Source organism: Spermophilus citellus, assembly GCF_964194105.1.
Source record: "Spermophilus citellus genome assembly, chromosome: 5".
NCBI classification, from domain to species: Eukaryota; Metazoa; Chordata; class Mammalia; order Rodentia; family Sciuridae; genus Spermophilus; species Spermophilus citellus.
Genome location: NC_138186.1, coordinates 81004723 through 81025645, shown reverse-complemented (window position 1 = coordinate 81025645; position 20923 = coordinate 81004723). Strand labels below are relative to the sequence as shown.

At 32.5% G+C, this 20923-nt stretch overlaps 1 protein-coding gene across 1 annotated transcript in view; it reads right to left on the bottom strand.

Moving 5' to 3' along the window:
• COL19A1 (collagen type XIX alpha 1 chain) overlaps positions 1-20923 on the bottom strand; it is a 334697-nt gene that overhangs the window by 301470 nt on the left and 12304 nt on the right. Inside the window, exons 3-4 of the mRNA XM_081293835.1 lie at positions 7312-7386; positions 6276-6375 (exon numbers count right to left, since the gene is read on the bottom strand). Of these exons, the coding sequence (XP_081149961.1) occupies positions 6276-6375; positions 7312-7386 (175 nt within the window). The remainder of the gene's footprint in view (positions 1-6275; positions 6376-7311; positions 7387-20923) is intronic.

Here is a 20923-nt window from a genome sequence, read left to right as displayed (position 1 = left end):
TCACCTTGAAGTTTTTTTCTTATTGTTCCATCTACAAGGGATTCTGTCTTCTGAATGTTTAAAGCATCAAAAGTATGCTCAAATTGTAATATTTTTTTTTTACATTTCTTAACCCTAAGGGAAGATATTCACACATTCCAGAGGCTAGAGCCACATCTTACACTTCCCTCGAAAAGCCTGCACTACTAGTGAGTGCCAGCCCTATTTGCATGTTCTGTCTTGTGTTTCAACAAACAAGAAATGACCCTTTTTTCTTTATAAATGATAACCACTTTTCTTTCAAAAGTTTAAATACATTTAATGTTAGAATGTTTATTTGTAAATATATTACAGATTCTCACTCTCATTTCATGTGAGCCTTTTTATTTTTTGGTAATTTTAATCATTAAGAATGTGCTCTGAAAATAATAATGAAGGCACAATTGTTCCTACTTTCATAATAAATAAGTATTAAATATAATTAATGAATGTTAATATTAAATCCATTTATAGTTTCTTCATCTACAACTCATGTGAAACAAAAATATTTTTATCTTACAAGATTTTTGTCTTTTAGCACTCACAAATAGAAATTAAACTTAAAAAAAGTATCTGCATACTTTATAAAAATTTTTATCTCAGGCTAACAAATATTCAAGAACAAGAAAAATCTTTACTTAAGGTGGCATGAATGTTATAGGATCTCTATATGTATGATTAATTACTGGTACATTCTACTTTTCCTAAAATAATATTGAATTATGAGAAATCTGGAAGAGGAAAATAATAACTTACTTAAATTTGATAATGATAATATGAAATATTTCCAAAACTAGTAAACAAAATATTGAACTAATAATATTTCACATTAATTTACATTTTAGTAGTCACTTTATACTAAGAAATTTGTTACTGACACATATTAACATTCCTGAATTTTCTAGAAAAAATTAGTTCTTGTAATTTTACAGTATTAAAAATCTGTAAACTTAATTAAAGTTCTGTTGCACCTAATACATATAATTTTTCTAAGTTAGTGGACTTAAAGAATTCAGTAATTGTGAACCTAACAGGTTTTTCTTTTCATTTTAAGAATGCATGACTTACTAGCTCACCTCAAATTCTTGGTATGCCAAACTATAATTAAGGAAATACAGTGATGACATAAAGAATTATGTGTAACTGTCAGTCAATCTCATAAAAACAGCTGGACAACTTTTTAACTAAATCACATGCCCTTATATAGGAAACTTGTTATCTACAAATGAAAGAATGCCCAAGTGAAAACCCAAGGGATGCATAAATAGTCATTCTCTACAGCTTAATGGAATTGTAAAGTAATCCTCCTGAAACATCCGCAATTAAAAGCCTCAGTATCAGAATTCTGAACATAGTTTTGAGCCTCAGCATTTAACTGGTTTTGAGCACTTGGAGAGGACTCAAAAAAGAGCAATAAAAATGGAACATGGGTTAGAAAATTGGCCCTTATGAGGGAAGGGATAAAAACTGACCTTCTGTATAATGCCTAAGGAAGTTTAGCCTTAACAAGAGAAAGGATGGGTTTTGAATCACAACACAGCATACATAAAGTAATACATCTCAGTAATACAAAGTAATACATCTCAGTTTCTTCTCAGAACAAAGCAAGAGGGAAGTGTAGTTTTCCCTGTCACTCTGTGTCTCTGTAGTAGGTTCCAGGAAGACAAGAGAGCCCCTCATTCCTCCACCAAAGGAAGTTGCAGCCCATACTGCTGGTCAACAAATGCTGAATAAGATGATAAGCTCTCCACCTTACTGCATTTATTTTAGTGACTTACCAAAGCTACCTCTTATCTACCTTTAAGCCAAACAGAAATGTTTTGGGAGCCTCTAAAATTTATACAGTACACTACAGTTTTTATTTGTGATTCCATGAATTTTAAATTTAAAAACAAAACACAAAAATTTAAAACCATAATGTCTAGTGCTACTGATGGTTTGGGAGATTATGTGAAATGAATGGATTAGATCATGAGAGAACATATTTAGTAGTATCTATCAATATATGTAAAATGACTTTCATTTCTAAAAACCAGTCTTATGAAAATAATCCTAAGCAATATAAAACAACTTTCCTATATGTTATGCTATTGTTCACACTAATAAAAATCTAGAGGTAAAGGCCCATGTAGAAAAAACATGGCCATGGGATAAATCATTCAACAGTAGCAAAGACAAGGTAAAAATCACCCCATAATACATAAAACAGCTTTGCTAATATTTAGGATTATTTCCAAGGGGATTACTAAAGTCCAGAGAACTTGAAAGATTCCCCCCAAATCATGTTTTTAAAAACATATAATGCAAATTAGAATAGCTTCTATCAACCATCTTTTTTCTTTGAGACATGTTCATTTTTTATTTGTATAGAAATCATTTTCTTAACATTGACACTTCTCTACTATCAAGTGAGTGGCAAATATATTTTTAAATTTTCAGCTATATTTAGACTTTTAAAATTTATTTTAACTGATAGGTTAAAAAATAAAACTTAGCTGGCACAGTGGTGCACATCTATAATCCCAGCATCATGGGAGGCCACGGCAGGAGGATTGCAAATTCAAAGCCAGGCTCAGCAATTTAATAAGGCCCTAAGCAACTTAGTGAGACCGTGTCTCAAATTTAAAAAAAAAAAAAAGTAAATAAAAGGGCTGGGGATGTGGCTCAGTGGTTAAGCACCCCTGGGATCATTCACTGATACCTAAATAAATAAATAATTAAATCATACCCATGTTAATGGGAATCATGTAGCATTTAGATAAATATATACATTGTGCAGTATTTAAATCAGGTTAAACATACCTATCTCCTCAAACATTTATCTTTCCTTTATAATGAAAACTTTAAAATCCTTTCTTCTGGATTTTAAAAATGTATAGTACATTGTTGTTGTCTAAGGTCACCCTTATATGACAATGTGCAATAGCATCCCAGAACATCTTGCTCTTATCTAACTATAATTTAATATCCATGGATCAACCTTTCCCCATTCCTTCCTTTACCCACCTCTCCCTAGCCTCTGGTAACCACCATTCTACTCTCACCTACTATTTCTTTTTTTCCATCTATATCTATGAAACTAAATACCTTGCTTTCATAAAACACCAACTTAATGAGAGACACCAAAAGAAGACTGTCACTAGAGATTTGTTTACCTGTGACAAAACCTAAGGGGACCATATCTGTCATTTATGTCACTCTGTCTAGCCACATTATCCAAACTCATAAACTATTATTACATTTAATCTGTGTTGGTTTTTTGTTTTCATACATAGCCTCATTTTCCATTATTCTTAAGGACAGCTTCAGTGGCAAAAGCCACCAGCTTACAGGCATCATCCTAAATCAGATGCTACAGATATGAAAAGAATGTGAGCCCTCCTCTCTTTTCTCTTTTCCCTGTTGGATCATAGCTCTTTAATTCGTTGAACCTAAAATGGCCTCAGAATCCTTCTCACCACAGTATTACAAATAGCCACTAACGATCAAAAACCTGAGGGCTAAGGCTATCTACCATACTTGAACTCAATAATAAATCAGAAAATTCATTTCCTCATACTTTTGAAATTGATTTCTCCATTGGTCTATCAAAACTATACCCCTTCAGGATCATTAGTATACAGAAACTCAACATGTGTCAAGTCTTCTAAAATATTCAATACTAAGCCCTTTTATTTTAAATGTCTTTATAAAGCAAATAATGAAAGATAGATAGGAACTCACTACAAATATAAGGTTCTCCATGGTGTGCATGTGTTTGTATCACTTCTCAGAATTTCACCAATTTACCCAGATAACTGCCAAAACAGAACTGAAAATAATCAAAGAATGATCTTCTGGGACATAACACTCTATATAAAAATAATGAATTATTTCTTTTACAGAAACAGGGATACTTGTAGATAAAAGAAGCCAAGGAATTTTCCTCTAAAAAGAGAATCCAAGAAAACTAGGTAACATCCCGCCCAGATTCTTTTAAAGCCTCCCCAGACTTACCATTTGTTACCCCCCAATAAATACTAAACAAATAGACATGAATTTAAAATAAAGCAAAACCCATCATGCCTCTCAGAATATTGAACACATAGACATGAATTTAAAGCAAAGCAAAACACATCATTCCCCTTAGAAGTGCCTGAGCCTGTGCCACCTCTAAGTGTTTCATGGTGTTTATCTGGAGGGCCTCTGCCAAAGAAACCTTTGGGAATCCCACATTAAGCCAGGCTCAAGGCATTGAGAGTGCCTAACAGGTATATGAACAACACGCTTATTATGTCTCTTCCCTGGTGAATCTCACCCGGAATATGACAGACCAATAAAAGCAACCTCAGGCCCAGAAAGCATCCCCATTTTCCATATAAAATAGCATCTGTTTTTCCCATGCTGACTCTGCAAGGCAGCTTATTTACAAATATATAAATAGCTGCAACTTTACTCCAGTCTCATTGAAAAATCAAAATGGCATCATGCAAGAGAAGCATCCTAGCATACTTGGCTCAGTGAGTGAAATCTAAGTGGATAGGAGCCAAGCTACTTGACACTCACTAGTCAGCTTAACCAGATACCCTCCAGTTTCCTGTAGTGAAGGTCCCAGGGTTCTGCTCCACAGAGCCAGAGAATTCATTTATATTGATTGCCCAGGGATTGGATAGCGATTTAGAGCCAAAGCCCAGGAAACAAATTTCAAGTCATGCTTAATATTTATAATCTCACGGATTCACAGGGGAATAGCATTGCCTAAAAGTCACAGCAAGGTTTCCAATATAGCTACTTAAAAATAGCTAAGTCTTTTTTTCACTCAAATCCAATGAATTTTAAAAGGTTTCACTCCAATCTTTTTTCCACCTGACCAGAATTACAGGAGTTTAAATAAGCAGGAAGAAAAGCTGCATTTTAATTTTTGGAACACAATATATTGCCTTTCCAAAATTCATTAAAGGTATCAACTACTAGTTTAGAAAGAAATATATATATATGAGAAATATTGTGCATCTTGACTTTTCTTTACTCCATATGCCTACTAAACATGGAAATGTTGTGCTGTCCACAATTCCTGTCTATAAAGCTACCTAAATTGCAATACATGACATTATTGGTTTGTACAGTTATATCTGAGAAGCATCCACCATATCCCCAATATAAAATCCCTCTCTTCCCTAACATTCATGTATTTTACCAATTAATGGGTAGTTTACTTATAAGGAACCATGTTATTAAAGTAAAATTAACTAAAGTATCACAATATGGGAGGTTTAAAAGAAACTTTTCTCAAAGAAAAAGTGTTTGAAAGTTAGGTTATGCATAGCATCTGAGATGATTGATGCTATTTCCCTTAGAGAATTCATATGTTGAGATTATCAACAATTTTTAGTAGAGGCTACCCATCAGGAAATGGCAGCATTCATAGGTTTTCCCACAAAACCACCTATGTTGCATGTTAAACCAAGTGGAATTTTGATGCTTTTGTCATGGTAGTGTTTTCATACACAGGGGTATTCATGCCTGATTCAAGGAATAAATATCATGATCATATATGTTCCCTGCCTTCCTAGTGACTCAACTTTCTGAATGATATTGAACTCATCCTCAAAATATTGCCAACCATATTGAAATTATTATTGCCCTGAACAGTTCCTGACCAATTGCCATTATTTAAAAGGTAACTTCTCTTTAAAAAAATAAAAATAAAAAATTCTAGTTGTAACCATAGGAAAAAACCAAATAACAAAGGAAAAATAGTAAATTCATTTTAAATGAAAAGAATATCAAGATAAAAAATAAAACTGCAGAACAGTTTATTTTACTTTGTATTCTATGTACTACAGTGAATGCCTAATAGCTAAATTCTTTTAACTTATGTGACAAATGAAAAATGTAGAAATAAATTCAATAAATAACAGTTTTCTGTCTCTGAATTTACATTGTGTCTTGAGTTTTAAAGTTTACTCACATTTTAAAACCTAATATTACTTATGCCTACTTTAAGTATAAATAATATTTCTTCAAAAATGTATTTAATTACTATCCTCTAAGGATTATGGCTCTGTATATATAAAAGGTATTTCATATACTTTAGAACAAAACTCAGATGACAAAAAATTTCATAAATAAAAAATACATAAATAGCACAGCCTTCGAGTGGGGGATAACACTATTGAAAAGGTTTTGCACTTTTTAAACAAATTATCTTGAAATTTCTTTAGAACATAGTTTTGTAGCATTATTAAAATACAAATAAAAATTATTATTTTACTTACATAGTATCTCTAATAAGAAGTGCACTTCCCAATTTGAAACAGGTTTTATCCCCTTCACAAAATGCACGTCTCAGAGAAAAGCTCTCTCCTAGATCAAAACCTGTAAAATGAGACACATTATTTAATCCAACAGTTTTATTAAATTTAAATATACTCACAAAAATATTGATTTTCGTAACGAGGATTTTTTTGTTGTCTTTATCTATAGGCTGATTTACTTCAAATGAAACCCTGACGTTTGGGATCAGCAAAATTTCTTTGTTTTATCTTTTCCTTCTTTTAGGGTACAGAAGGATGAAACTCATTTTGTATATAGAATATGTAGCTTTCTTTCTGAAGAAAAGATCACAAATATATTTCAAAAGACTAAAATATTAGTATCTTTTGACATACATATTACCTAGGTAAATAGAGTAGCTCATTGTAGCATCTCTGAAGTGTAGACAAAAAGTTAGACAAAAAAAATAATACAGTATTCATTTTCAATCTAAACAGCTCTTAAAAATAATACTTTAGGAGAATGCATATTGATGTGGGAAAATACTCAGAATTCAGATACAATACATGTATTATTAATATGTTTGTGTGAGTGTGTGTGGGTTTAAGAGAGAATATGAGAGGGAAATAGAGAAGGACAGAAGAAGATGATGGAGTGGAAGAGAAGGATGAAGGAAGAGAAGAAGAAAGATTTGTAGGAATGTTATGCCAAAATGCTATTGGTGATTTTATCTGGGTGGTGAGGTCTTCTTTGCCATAAATTTCTCTTTCTCTTTAAAAAATTTCTATGGTGGATTCAACTCCTATAATTTTAATTAAATTTTTAAATTTTCTCCCCAACAGTTTGAAGTGTTGTTGATCTTAAATTAAATGATACATAAAACTACTTTCAGCATTTTTCTGCACCATCTGCTTTTAATTTTTATGTTAATGCTACAGTCTTAAGTTGCAATATTTTTAAAAAATCACCTACAATGTACTGCATTTTTGGTGATCATTTTACACTAAATCCTACTTTACCAAAGATTGTAAAGCTTACCTGAAACTTCAAGTTCATTTCTGTTGTCTTGTGTGAACTGATATCCCACTGTCCTCAAAATAGGACATTGTTTTTCTGAAGAAAAAAAAATATATAAATTATTTGTACCACATTTTCCAATCCAGTTTTTCAAATCAATTTGAATCTTATCATATAGCCAGAAAATTAAAATAAAAATGAAAACAAAAACAAATAGAACCACTTTGTTAAATTTCTGTAAAATGTGGATAAAGATATTCCCCACCTGGCTTTGTGGATATGAGGATTCCATGTGGTTGCTTATGTAAAGTGCTTAGGATACTGCCTGGTACATAGGGGTACATAGTGGGTACTTCTTAGTGTTAGCTATTATAACTATCATCACTATTATTCTAACACTCCAACTGTTCCTGTGTATTTGACATTAGGAAGTTGGCTGAATTTAAGAACATTGTTAAACTTTTATATCCAAAGCATACTCTAATAGTAAAACAAGTTTACTACTATTATATTTTTATATAAATTTGATTCAGGTTTGGGGATTGTAGGGTCCTTGCTTAGCATCTGGACAGCCACCTTAAGTGACAGCAGCCATTTTAAGAAAAATTTCACTTTCCTGCCCAAGGGCATTTCTGAGAAAGGCTCAACACTCCCTCATACCAACCCAACCCTTAACTGCCTGCAGTAGTACCTGCCCAGCTCTAATCCCTGTTTTGCCTCTCTCTGTCTTTGGAGAGTTGTGCCTTTATTTGTAAGCTCTGACGAATAAACTCTCCTGTGTATCTCTGCCTGTTCTCCATCTTTCATTCCTTACTCCCCCATCTCTTAGTTCCTCACTTTCCTTTTAGGGATTAAATGATATTAAACTTTTAGAAGAGAAGGGGACATGTATGGAAATAATTAACATATAATTTAAAAGCCCCAGAGCAAAGATCTCTGCCATACAAAAAGTAGTCTAAAATGAAAAAAAAAAAAAATGAGATGAAATCATTGAAAAAGTGTTAATTATGTGCCAAGGAATTAGTGCTATTCACAGAGAAAAAAGATAAAACCAGACTCTACTCACAGTGAATTTACATGGTCAATAATACCATACTACCGTAACACAGTAATGTATATACATACACTGATATTTAAACATCTGAGTACATATTTAAATCTAATTCAGGCTGGGTACTGTAAATATAGTACTTAATTCACAAAACAATGCAGCCAATTTTTTTATTATGTCAGGATAACTATACAACTAGGTGGCTAAAATCTTAAACCAAATCAATAATATATTTTGGCATCATGTAATCATAAGTTTAATTTGCTAGGTCTAAAATTTATGTCTGGGTTTTATAACTTAAAAGTTTTTCATATAGACAGGAGATAAACTGTTTAAAATAAAATTGATCTTCTGCTCTGTGGGAGTAGAAATTGCTGATCATCCAGTTCAATGGCTAAACTTCTCAGCACTTCATTTGACAAGCATATCACTGGCCTTCGCCATGGTGACAAGGCATCATTTTGATATATTTAACCAGAAGAATAAACCGTATTCTAAATAGTGCTGTCAATCAGATTTAAAAGTAAGAAACAAATAAAATGTAATATACATTTTGGATACACAATTTGCAAAGTGAAATTATAGTACTAAATAATTTTGGAGGTTACTTCCCTACTTTGAAACTCTACCTCATAGATTTTAAGATGGCATATCCTATTCTAAATAATAGTAAAATCACCAGATATTTTGTAAATATTACCGATTTTTCCTGAACCCATAGTTGTTTTTTTTAAATAAAACCCAATATCTCACCAAAGATTTCTACACTAAAAACTAGAGAATGTTGCTGAGGAAAAACTAACGATCTAAATAATTCATGGGATAAACCAAGTATTTAGATTGGAAGACTCATTATTATTAAGATGTCAATTCTTAGCTTTATCCATAGATTCAGTGCAATGCCAGTCAAAATCCCAATAGATTGGAGAGTGAGTATATGAGTGTCTGTATGAGAGAGAGACAGAGAAAGAGAGAAAACCAACAAGCTGATTTTCAAATGATTATGGAGATATACATAAAAAAATAGCTAAAAGCAAAATCAAAGAACATATTGAAAAGTTAAACTATCAGATGTTAGACATTTTTAGTATGTGGCATGGATGCACATATAGAGAAAAAGATCAATGAAACAGACCAGAAGGTTTAAAGATCTGTGTACGTATAGTCTCCTTATTTACTCCAAAACAATCATTGAAATTCAGTGGCAAAAGGATGATCATTGAATAAATGGTGATGGTCAAAGAGATATCCATATAAAAACCACTGAATCTTGATCCTTGCTTCACACCATGCACAGAAATTAATTAGAAATGATCATAAAGATGAAAACAAAGACAATAAAATAGATTCAGGTAGAATAATAAATCTTCAAAAACTTGTAGCAAAATTTTTTTGAAAGGAACACAGGAAGCATTACTCACAAAAAAAAAATAAATGGACCCACTTGATTCTAATGTATGAAATATGATATGCCAAGAGCTTTGTAATGTTGTGAACAACCAATTAAAAAAAAGATAAATGGGACTTCATTAAAATTAAAATCTTTATTAATCAAAATACATTAGAAGAGGCCTGGGAATGTGGCTTGGTGGTTAAATGCCCCTGAGTTCACTCCCTGGTACCAAAAAAAAAAAAAAAAAAAAAAGACATTAGAAGAGTGAAAAGACAAGCCATAGACCAGAAGAAGGTATCTGCATACATACACCCAATAAAGCATCATATATGGAATATACAATGAGCTCCCATAAATCAATAAGAAAAATATTGAAATGCTTATTTTAAGTTTGTCCAAAAAACTTCAGCACTTCAAAAATGAATATTCAAATTGTCAACCCACTGCTTGTGGAAGTGAAAATTACTATAATCACTTCAGAAAACTGTTCAGCAGTATTTAGGAAGGTTAAATACACATGAATTCTGTGACTTGGAAATTCAATGGCCCAAAAGAAATGACAGCAAAAACAATGAGTGTAAATGACCCTTTTACATAAGATATCCATGACAGCATTATTCCTAATAATCTAAAACTGAAAACAACCCCAAAGTTCATCAGCAAGATGTTGGTATATACAACAGTAAATTGTATAGCAATAAAAATAGAAAAAACTAATGATACATGCAACAACTGGATGAATCTCACAAACAACATGAGGCAAAAAATATATAAAATTCCTCCCCAAATATGTGCTGCCTAATTCCATCTACATGAAGTGCAAAGACTGCATAACTAATCTATATCAAAACAGTGGTTATCCTGATGGGGTGTCAACTGGTCGACGGGGAGCATATACAGAGAAGCTTTCTGGGGTTCTGGAAGTGCTCTCTATTAGAGTAATAGTTAAACAGACCTATAAATACATACGTTAAAACTCCTTGCACTATCCACTTAACATTTGTTGACGTCCATGTGTGAAAGTAATACTTCAACAAAAGAGGAAAACAGCATTTCTATGAGAAAATATTTGAAGCTAAACCTTATTCTTATAAACAAAAATCCTAAATTCTCATCAAATTTTTATTATGGCCATGAATGACTATAACAAATAAAAGACTTTACAATATATGTATGCTTCAGTAGATAATTGGCAAAATGAATCTTCAGACAACAGAAAGGAACTTCCCACTGTAACACTTTCCTAATGAGGTAGAGGTATGTTGGCCTATTTCCAATTTGGAAACAGTATATATGTTATTTAAATTCTTCCAAGGACTTTGTGAATATATAATGATATCAATGCAATAAACCTGTCACTTTGAAATGAATGGAATTCAACATTTCCAGCAATATTTATGTAAGTATTTCTCCATTAAAAGTCTTTAGCTAAAGAAAATCAAATGTCATTTCATACAGAACACGCTTTGTTGTAAAAAGTTGGACAGAACAAATTAAAGCTAAATGTTGGATAGAACAAATTAAAGCTAAATAATGTTAATTATTTGTGCCTTAAGATTTAAGGCACAATAATCCTAATGCCTGAAATCTGATAAATCCATTGCATAAAGTCGCAAGGCTAGGGGAAGTGGCAATCACAAGTTGAATATGCTAATTTATTTACATATCAACATATTCATTGTAATATAAAGTAAAGCACAGTTTAAAGTAAATGTACATGTACCTTAACCATTTACAGGTAAGATTCAAATATACGAATATTGTGTCAGGTAGACAGAGACCAAGCACTGTTGCAGTGTTTCTTCAAAAGTCCTCTGGAATATTTCAAAAGTAACAACTAAAATTTATCTCCCAAAAATGTACTGCTTAGAGAATTCTAATCAGCAGATTTTTTTTTCAAAAGCAAATACAAATGTCTTTTAAAAATTCATGCTAAGATGTTAATGACTGTCGGATCCACTTTTCTTCTTCCTTGGAAAATTTAAAGGACTGAAAGGGTATTAAAAAGAGCCAAAGGAAACAGAAAGCTAGGCAGCTAGATCAGACTTGTGTATTCCATGATTTTAATTAATTATCTACAAATAAAATACATAATTATTTTTTAGTTTAAAAAAATTAGAATCCCTCATCATCCAAGGGAACCAGACCATGACTATTCAATGTCAGAGTTGAAATACAACACGTTTCCCATAAACAAACATATTTTCTGCATATCTTTTCAAAAACATGTTAAATAATAGCATATCTAAGAAACTGTCTTCATCCTGTATCAGAAAAAAATCCTCCTTTTTAAACACCTGCTTGAAAAATAAATCTCTAAACACACACACACACACACACACACACACACACACAATCACCTTTTCCCCCTAATCTTTAAATCCTCATACTATGATTTTACCTTCTGGCATTACCTCCTCTAGTATGAGATTAGAGCATATCTTTTTTTAAAATTAATTTTTAGCTGATACATAGAAACATAAAAAATTGTACATATCTAGAGGTTAACAGACAAGAATTTTTGGAGAAGACACTGAAAGCACAGGAAACCAAAACAAAAGTAGACAAATGGGACTGCATCAAACTCAAAAGCTCCTGCACATCTTTTGATACATATTTTTCTTATCAGTTTTCTGGTATTTTCTGTACCTACTTATATAAAAGTCTTCAGTTTAATATAGTATTCAATAATAGCATGTTAAAAATCCTTCTTTTTCCACTTTTATTTATTTTTTATTTTTGTTGGGGGTGGTAATAGGGATTGAATTCAGGGGCACTCAACCACTGAACCACATCCCCAGCCCTATTTTGTATTTTATTTAGAGACAGGGTCTTACTAAGTTGCTTAGTGCCTTGCTTTTGCTGAGGCTGGCTTTGAACTCTCAATCCTCCTGCCTCAGCCTCCTAAGCCACTATTTTATTATTGTTCACTGAAAGTATGTTGAGTTCCCCTTCTGCTCTCAGATAGTTAATACCAGCTAAAATCTATTCTTTTAATTTTGATTTTTTTCCACTGATATAATACCTAAAAGATTTGTGAATGTTGCTGATGCTTATAGGGAAAATGGGCTAGTCACTTTCTGGGACTCTGGGCTTAGCAAGGCTCTGGCCTTAGGAAAAGCCTGGAGGTGAGGTTATTCCTTGTGTACTATAAAACAAAGGAGGAAAATCAAAGTTGTGAAGATGGTAAAAAATAAATATAAACAGGTTGTATTTCACTCTTTACCCTTTCTTGATTGTTCCTAATATTATTTATACTATTTATATGCCACTTTACTGATTGCAGTAAAAGAAGACATGTAATTTGGCAAAGATAAAATTTACATTTTAAATTTGCTAAAATGTAAATATCTCCACACATTTGTTCTTTAATAATATATTATGAATAATACGGAACAATAGTCCCTTAACCAAGTTTTTAATTCTGTGGTTTTAGTGACTTGAGGTCAACTGTGATCTAAAAATATTAAATAAAAATTTCCAGAAATAAATACTTCTTAACATTTAACTTTTTTGGAGTATATTGTTATAGTTGTTCAATTTTATTATTGTTATTGTTGCTGATTGTTTGCTTATAATTCATTAATTAAGCTTTATCACAGGTATTTATGCTAGGAAAAGCATAGTATGTATCAGATTCAGTACTATCCATGGTTTCAGGCATCCTCTGGGGGTCTTGAAATATATTTCTCATAGATAATGAGAGACTACCATATTACAGTATTAAATTAACTGTGAATTAAGGTTTGCTGAGATGCTACAAAGTATAAATTCAGAAATCTGCCCATTTCTATGTTATCTGGGAATAGTCCTACAGGGCAATGACTGACCATTTCCCAAGAGGTCTTGTAAGACAGTTTGAATTACTTTACTAGAGTCCAAGGTCTGGCCTTTGAGATTGAGTTTCAGAAATCAGATTTTTGACAACAGATAAAAAACAAATCAGTTTTTCAGCAGCATGCCCTGCCCCCCATAACTCTAGTCCCTTAGCCTTTCTTGCTATTTCTCCCATATGCTGAGCACTCCTCAGCCTCCAGGACTTGGTGCTGCTTTTTAGGTATTCATATGTCTTACTCTCTCACTGCCTTCATGTCTCTGGTTAAATGTTCCCACATGAGGGCAGCCTTCCCTGACCACTATTTATAATACTCTAAATAATAAAATTACTCCCCCTCCCCCACATCATGTAGGATTGACAACATAGCAAATAAAACACAGGATTCCCAATCAAACTTTGAATCTTTGTTATATAACAGACATTTTTCATGAAAGAATGTACCATGCAATCCTTAGAACATACTCATACTTACATTCATTTTTTACCTAAACTTCTAGTTTGGTTTCCTGTGTTTTATCTGGCAACTCTACTTGCTTGCCTACACTCTAAGATTAGATATGATGTTAGCTTAGACTAAAGAAAGGATATTAAGATGGGAAAAAGCAAGAAGGAACTAAGATACCACACTTAACAAGACATGATAACGGCTTAAATATAGGAAAGAAGGAGAGCTGTCTTGCTTGGCTGGATAAACGTTTAGTTTATTGAAATGAATCATTGAGAGAAATTAATAGCAGATGTGGTGAAGAGTAAATCAGTCAATGATGGAAGAGAGGAGAGTTAAAATGTTAAGCTTGGGATGCCATCAAGAAATTCAAATAGTGGTCTGGGATTGTCGCTCAGTGGTAGAGTGCTCGCCTAGCATGTGTGAAGAAGCACTGGATTTGATCCTCAACACCACATAAAAATAAATAAATAAAATTTAAAAATAAAGGTGTTGTGTCCATCTAAAACTAAAAGAAATTTAAAAAGAAATTCAAATGGTGAAGTTATTGAATAGATGTTTAGAAATAGGGGTATAGGATTACATAAAACAAACTTCTGCACATGTTTCTGTGATCAACAGAATAAAAAGGCATTCTGCAGAATAGCAGAAAATATTTGCAAACTACTCAACTGACAAGAAATTAATATCTGAGGAACTCAAAAACCTCAAAAGTAGAAAAGACCCCAGATAATTTTATTTAAAATAGTCAAGTGATCTAAATTTTTCAAAAGAAACTATACATTCAACATATTTAGCAATCAGGGAAATGGAAATCAAAATTGAACTGAGATTTTATCTTACTCCAGTTACAATGGCAGTCACCAAGAATACAGATCATAATAAATGCTGGCAAGGATGTCAAGTAAAAGGAACACTCAAACACTGTTGGTGGGATTATAAATTAGTTCAATCGGGCTGGGGATGTGGCTCAAGCGGTAGCGCGCTCGCCTGGCATGCGTGCGGCCCGGGTTCGATCCTCAGCACCACATACCAACAAAGATGTTGTGTCCACCGAGAACTAAAAAATAAATATTAAAAAAATTCTCTCTCTCTCTCTCTCTCTCTCTCTCTCCCCCCTCTCTCTCTCTTTAAAAATAAATAAATAAATAAATTAGTTCAATCACCATGTAAATTAGTATGGAGGTTTCTCAAAAGACTAGAAATGGAACAAACATATGATCAGCAATACCAGCTTCAGAATTTATTCAAAAGAATTAAAGACAACATACTATAGCAATAAACTCATAGCCATGTTTATAGCAGTACAATTCACAAAAGACAAATTATGCAATCAGTCTAGATAGGTGTCCATTAACAAATGAAAGGATTGAAATGTGATAGATATACACAAAGGAGTTTTATTTAGTCATAAAAAAGAATAAAATTATGTCATTTGGGAAAATGGATGGAACTTGAGAGTTAAGTGAAATAAGACAACCTCAGAAAGTCAAGGGTGATGTGTTTTCTCTCATATGTGGATGCTAGGGAGAAAAAAATGAAATAAAAAGGGAGGGGTCTCATGAAAATAGAAGAGAAACCAGTAGAATAGTGGAAGGGGACTGGGGTAAGGGAGAAGACAGATAGGGAAGGTACTGGGGAATTAAATTTATCAAATTATGTTATTTGCATGTATGAATATGTAACAATCAACCCCAATATTAAGTATAATTTTAATGCACCAATGAAAAATCCCAAATACAGTAAGCACATGAAAAAGAAGACATAAAATGACAAACAAGTATATGAAAAAATGTTCAACACTGCTAATCAACAGAAATTCAAATCAAAAACCATAAAGAAAGATCAACTCACCCCGGTTACATGGCTATCACCAAATACACACAAAACAAATAAGAGAAAGGAAATACACTGTTGTTAGGGATGTTAGTTCAGCCTTTATGGAAAACAGAATGGAGGTTCCTCAAAAAACTAAGAATAGAACTACTACATGATCCAACTTTTGTAAAACTAGTTATATAGCCAAAGGAAATGGAATAATTACATAAAGAGATACTTGAGTCAGTTGAAATGGTACACATCTGTAATCTCAACTACTCAGGAGGATGAGGCAGGAGGACTGCAAGTTTGAAGCCAACCTAGGCAACTTAGTGAGACCCTGTCTCAAAATAAAATGAATAAAGTGCTGGGGATTAAGCTCAGTGGTAGAGTTTTACTAGTATGCATGAGGCTTTAGGTTCAATCCCTAGTATGGTAATAGTAGTAGTAGTAGTAGTAGTAGTAGTAGTAATAATAATAATAATAATAATAATAATAATAATAATAGAGATATCTGTACTCCCATGTGATCTGTAGCACTATTCACCACCCAAGATATGGAATCAATCAAATAGTTCATTGACAGATGAATGCATAAAGAAAATGTGGTGTAATTATAAAGATGTAATCTTATTCAGCCATAAAGAAGCATGAAATCCTATCATTGGTGGCAACATGGAGGAACTGGACTACACTGTGTTAAGTGAAATAAGCCAGGCACAGAAAGACACGTACTAAATGTTTATGCTCATATGTTAAAGCTTAAAAAATTGTTTTCATTGAAGTGGTCACTAGAGGCTATGAGGGTAAGGGGCCAGAAAATAGGGGAAAGTTGAATAATGGATACCAAAATATTATTAAATAGGAGGAACAAGTTCTAATGTTTTACAGCACAGTAGAGTGAGTATAGTTGAAAAATTTTTATAAATTTTATAAGATGTTAGAAAGTAGGCATTCAAAGATTTGCAATGGAAATAAACAGTTAATGTTTAAGAATATAAAAACACCAGTTACCCAATTTGATCATTACAGACAGTACATCTATCGAGTTACCACACCATACCTCATAAATATGTACAAATATTGTATGTCAATTCAAAATTCTTTATCAAAAAGACAGAAAGAAAAAAATAAGGGAATGGAACTCAAAAGAGAGATCCAGGCTATGAAGTAAATTTGGGAATGACTGACGTATAAATAGCATTTAAAGACATGGACATGGGTTAGATCCTGCAGAGTATAAGACAAGAAGAGAACAGGGGTGAGCACTATCCCCTGCACAAACACAACAGCCATCTCCTCTTGTCAATATGCATAGGAATGAATATACATAATATATGTGGAATAAGTATACCTGTAAAATCCCAATAAAATCTGCCTCATTGCATAGAAATTTTATTTATCGATCTTCTCTAACCCAGATCAAGGAAAATTGTCTTCTTGCCTATTGGTGACAAAAATCATGACTACACTTGGGGAAGGTAAAAAGCAACATTTATCACAGATAGAACTGATTTGTCTGTTTGCTTTTCATATATGGAGACACAACAGCTGTTAGATGTTTTTCATGCTCTCAAAGGCTAAAACAGACTTGTTGGAGATTGGGAACACAGGCTTCTTCATTTCATTGTCACAGGTCGCCTTTAGCCCCCCTGCGCACTTGATACTTTGCCAGTAGGTCTGATAGAACAATTTCTAATATCCTAGGTTGGGAGAAAAACTGGTTAATAAAAATAAACTAAGGGCATCTAGAATATAACAAAAACAATATGAAAAAGGGACCAAAAAAGAAAAAAATGGAAACACAGCTACCTTATTACAAAAACTGCCAAAAGTAACTTACTGCTTATCTTTGATCCAAAACTGTTTCTTCAAAGGAGTTGAAGAAACCTGGTTAGGAGCTATCTTATTTATCTAATTATTGTGAAGCTTTCCTCCACTTTCCAAATTTAGAAATTGTAAAGGATATTTGTTAACATTAGGAGTTCCACTTGGTGCCATACTGAACACTAGAGGATTTCTTAAAAATGCAACATTCTTTATAAGATAGCAATGTTTTTGCTCTCAGTTTAAGATTAAGGTATTTCTCAATCAGTAAAAGCTATGTTTCATAAAAGTATCTTTTTCTTATAATTAATAGGAAACTAGCTTAATAGAGTTTCTGTTTGTGGCTTTGGTCCCATGTTTATAATAATTTATCTTGACATTTTATGTGAAATTTTAAATTAAAACTTTATTATTTATATGGCATTCTGTCATCTTTAGCCTGTTTTCTTTTTTTACTCTGGTTTTCTGTTTTTTTTTTCTTATCAATTCTATACATAATTTAATGCTTATGCCTAAGAACAAATTAAGGAAAATACAAGAAACTAAGCATTTGATACATAGGTTTTAATCACAGAATAAACAGTTTAATGCAATTGATTAAAGCAAATGTTAAGATTATCTAGCATTGAATACATTTAATACATGTCTTTACCCCCATCTTCCTTTCACAGCTAACTGAGCTGAAACTATCACATTCAAGTTAAAGCTCATTGGCAATATGACAACATACAAATACGACTTTTCCTATAACATCACCATAATAGTAAAATTGATAAATGAGGATGAAATGACTAAATTCTTAATACATTTGAGTTTCTAAAATCTGTTATTGAATCTCCCATTACTCTCGAATTCTGTCCCACCTTGGACGATATTCCAAGTAATCATTAAACATCCTATATAGAACTGAAGTAGAGCAATGAAAAGACTCAATTTATCCTTCATATATTTAGATTTAACAGTAAACTGTTGACAACTTCACAGACTCCAGAGCTGAAACCCTAGCCTTCCTCTCAGGTTTGTTATATTTTATTTTTAGATGTAATCACTTCCCTCCGGTAAATGGTTAGTGACCACACACACAGGTCTGCACATGAGGAAACTAAAACGGGAACCTTGCATCGTGAATCAGATACACAAGACACAAGAAGAGGCCTCTGCCAGGCTCAGCCTGTCTTATTCTTCAATAATCCCTTTGACGGTACTATACTGGCATTTTCAATTAAGGCAAATGATTCTAGAAATGAAGCAATTTCCATGGCACATTCAACATGTATTGCTTCATGAACATCTTCTACCAAAATGGCCTGGTAAAAACTGACTTAAGTTTTTTCTTTATTAATTTCCTTTAGTGATACATGTTCTATGAATCTTGTTAGAATTCAGGTTAATTTTGAATTCATGTTCTTAGGAAAATCTTTTGAATATATTAATTAAGTAAAGTAAATTGGACCAGAATATATGCATTTTGGTAGACCTATCTACAATATAACTTGATTAAAGAATTGAGATACTATAGCAAAAGCAAAACATTCAGGGGTATCCCAAAATAGTGAAGTCAGGCTACATAAGATGACTAGGTTCTAGAGATATGCTGTAAACATTGTGCTTATGATCCATAATACTATCTTGTACATTAAAAGTCTGTTCTAAAATCATATTGTAGACATCATGTTAAGCGTTCTTCCTACATTAAAAAAATAAGACTTACTAAAGGCAAAAAAATTAAAATAACAAAAGATAAAATGAAATGCAAGATAAAGGGAACCTGGCTGCATAAAATACAAGATAATCAACCGAGAAGAGAAGCAAAAAGAAAAATGAAATTTCAGTACATTTTTTCAAAGGCAAGAGTTTTCCCTAGAAATCATGCATTAAATTCACCTAGGGAACTTATTAAAGACATAAATCACCAAATACCACCCTACTTGAACCTGCACAAAGGGAATCTATGAATAGAACTCAGGAGTCAATATTTTTGGTGATTCTTGCTTGATCTAGAACAATTTATGTAGACCTTTCAAATAACTATTATCAAGAAACTTTATCACAGGTGAGGAATCATACAATTGAGAATTGTAAAATGTATTATAATGTTTGAAAAGAATGTCTCTTCTGGGGTTGGGATTGTGGCTCAGTAGTAGGCCATTTTGCCTATGAGGCACTGGGTTCGATCCTTAGCACCACATAAAAATAAATAAATAAAGGTATAAAAAATTTCCTTTGCAAAATTGGAATGTGTTCATTAGACCAGGTTTATTAAATTTGTTGTTCAAAAAAAAAAAAAGAAAAGAAAAGAAACTTTATCACAAACTAGCATGTGTTAAAAAAACTGACCTGTCAATAAAAGAACCATTATCCTTTCTAACTAAAATCCTACCCTCCTTGATTAAATTGCAAAGCGCCTTACTTAGTGTTCGTTAAAGACAGGTAAATGTATAAGAGCAGTAATATTATCAGAATATACTCCCAGTCCTATGTATCTTTTTGTTTTTCTTTTTGAGCATGCCTATAGTTGCTATGAGTCACTTCTCATTTATTTCTCACTGAAGAAAGAATTTTCCCCCAAGATTATATGACAGACTTGTGATATCATTTAATATATAGTAATATAATATCCAAACTCTCATGTGGACTATTTTAGGAAACGTACCTCTGCTAAATTAATGAAACATCATAAGGACTTCCATAAAACCCTGAAAAATTAGATTTGCTATATCTTTACAAGTGGTTGTTTTTATTTTATGTTTGCCTTAAACTCAAAAGTCTCTATTAAAGTAACTTTATTCCTGTTTAGCAAAAATTATTGAAGAAATATTTTTTTTTAACAGATTTTTTGTTTGTTTGTTTTAATATTTATTTTTTAGTTCTCGGCGGACACAACATCTTTGTTGGTATGTGGTGCTGAGGATCGAACCCGGGCCACACGCATGCCAGGCGAGCGCGCTACCGCTTGAGCCACATCCCCAGCCCTTGAAGAAATATTGAACAGAATAAATACAGTAAGACTCAGGGCATATCACCACATGTGCTCATCATAAGAAAACATGCTGTGTGATCCTTTGCATGGAAGGAGGGGCTATGTTTCTCTTTCCTTAGTGAACTCCAACGTGTCTGATTCTACTTTGTAATATGAAGTACATCTAGCACAGTAATTTATATGTACTCAATGTTCAAGAAAAGTCTTCCAAATTAGGCAGAGATAGAAGTAAATGTTTCAATGTTTCAAATTGCCTTCTAAGCCCTTTGGAAATATTTTAT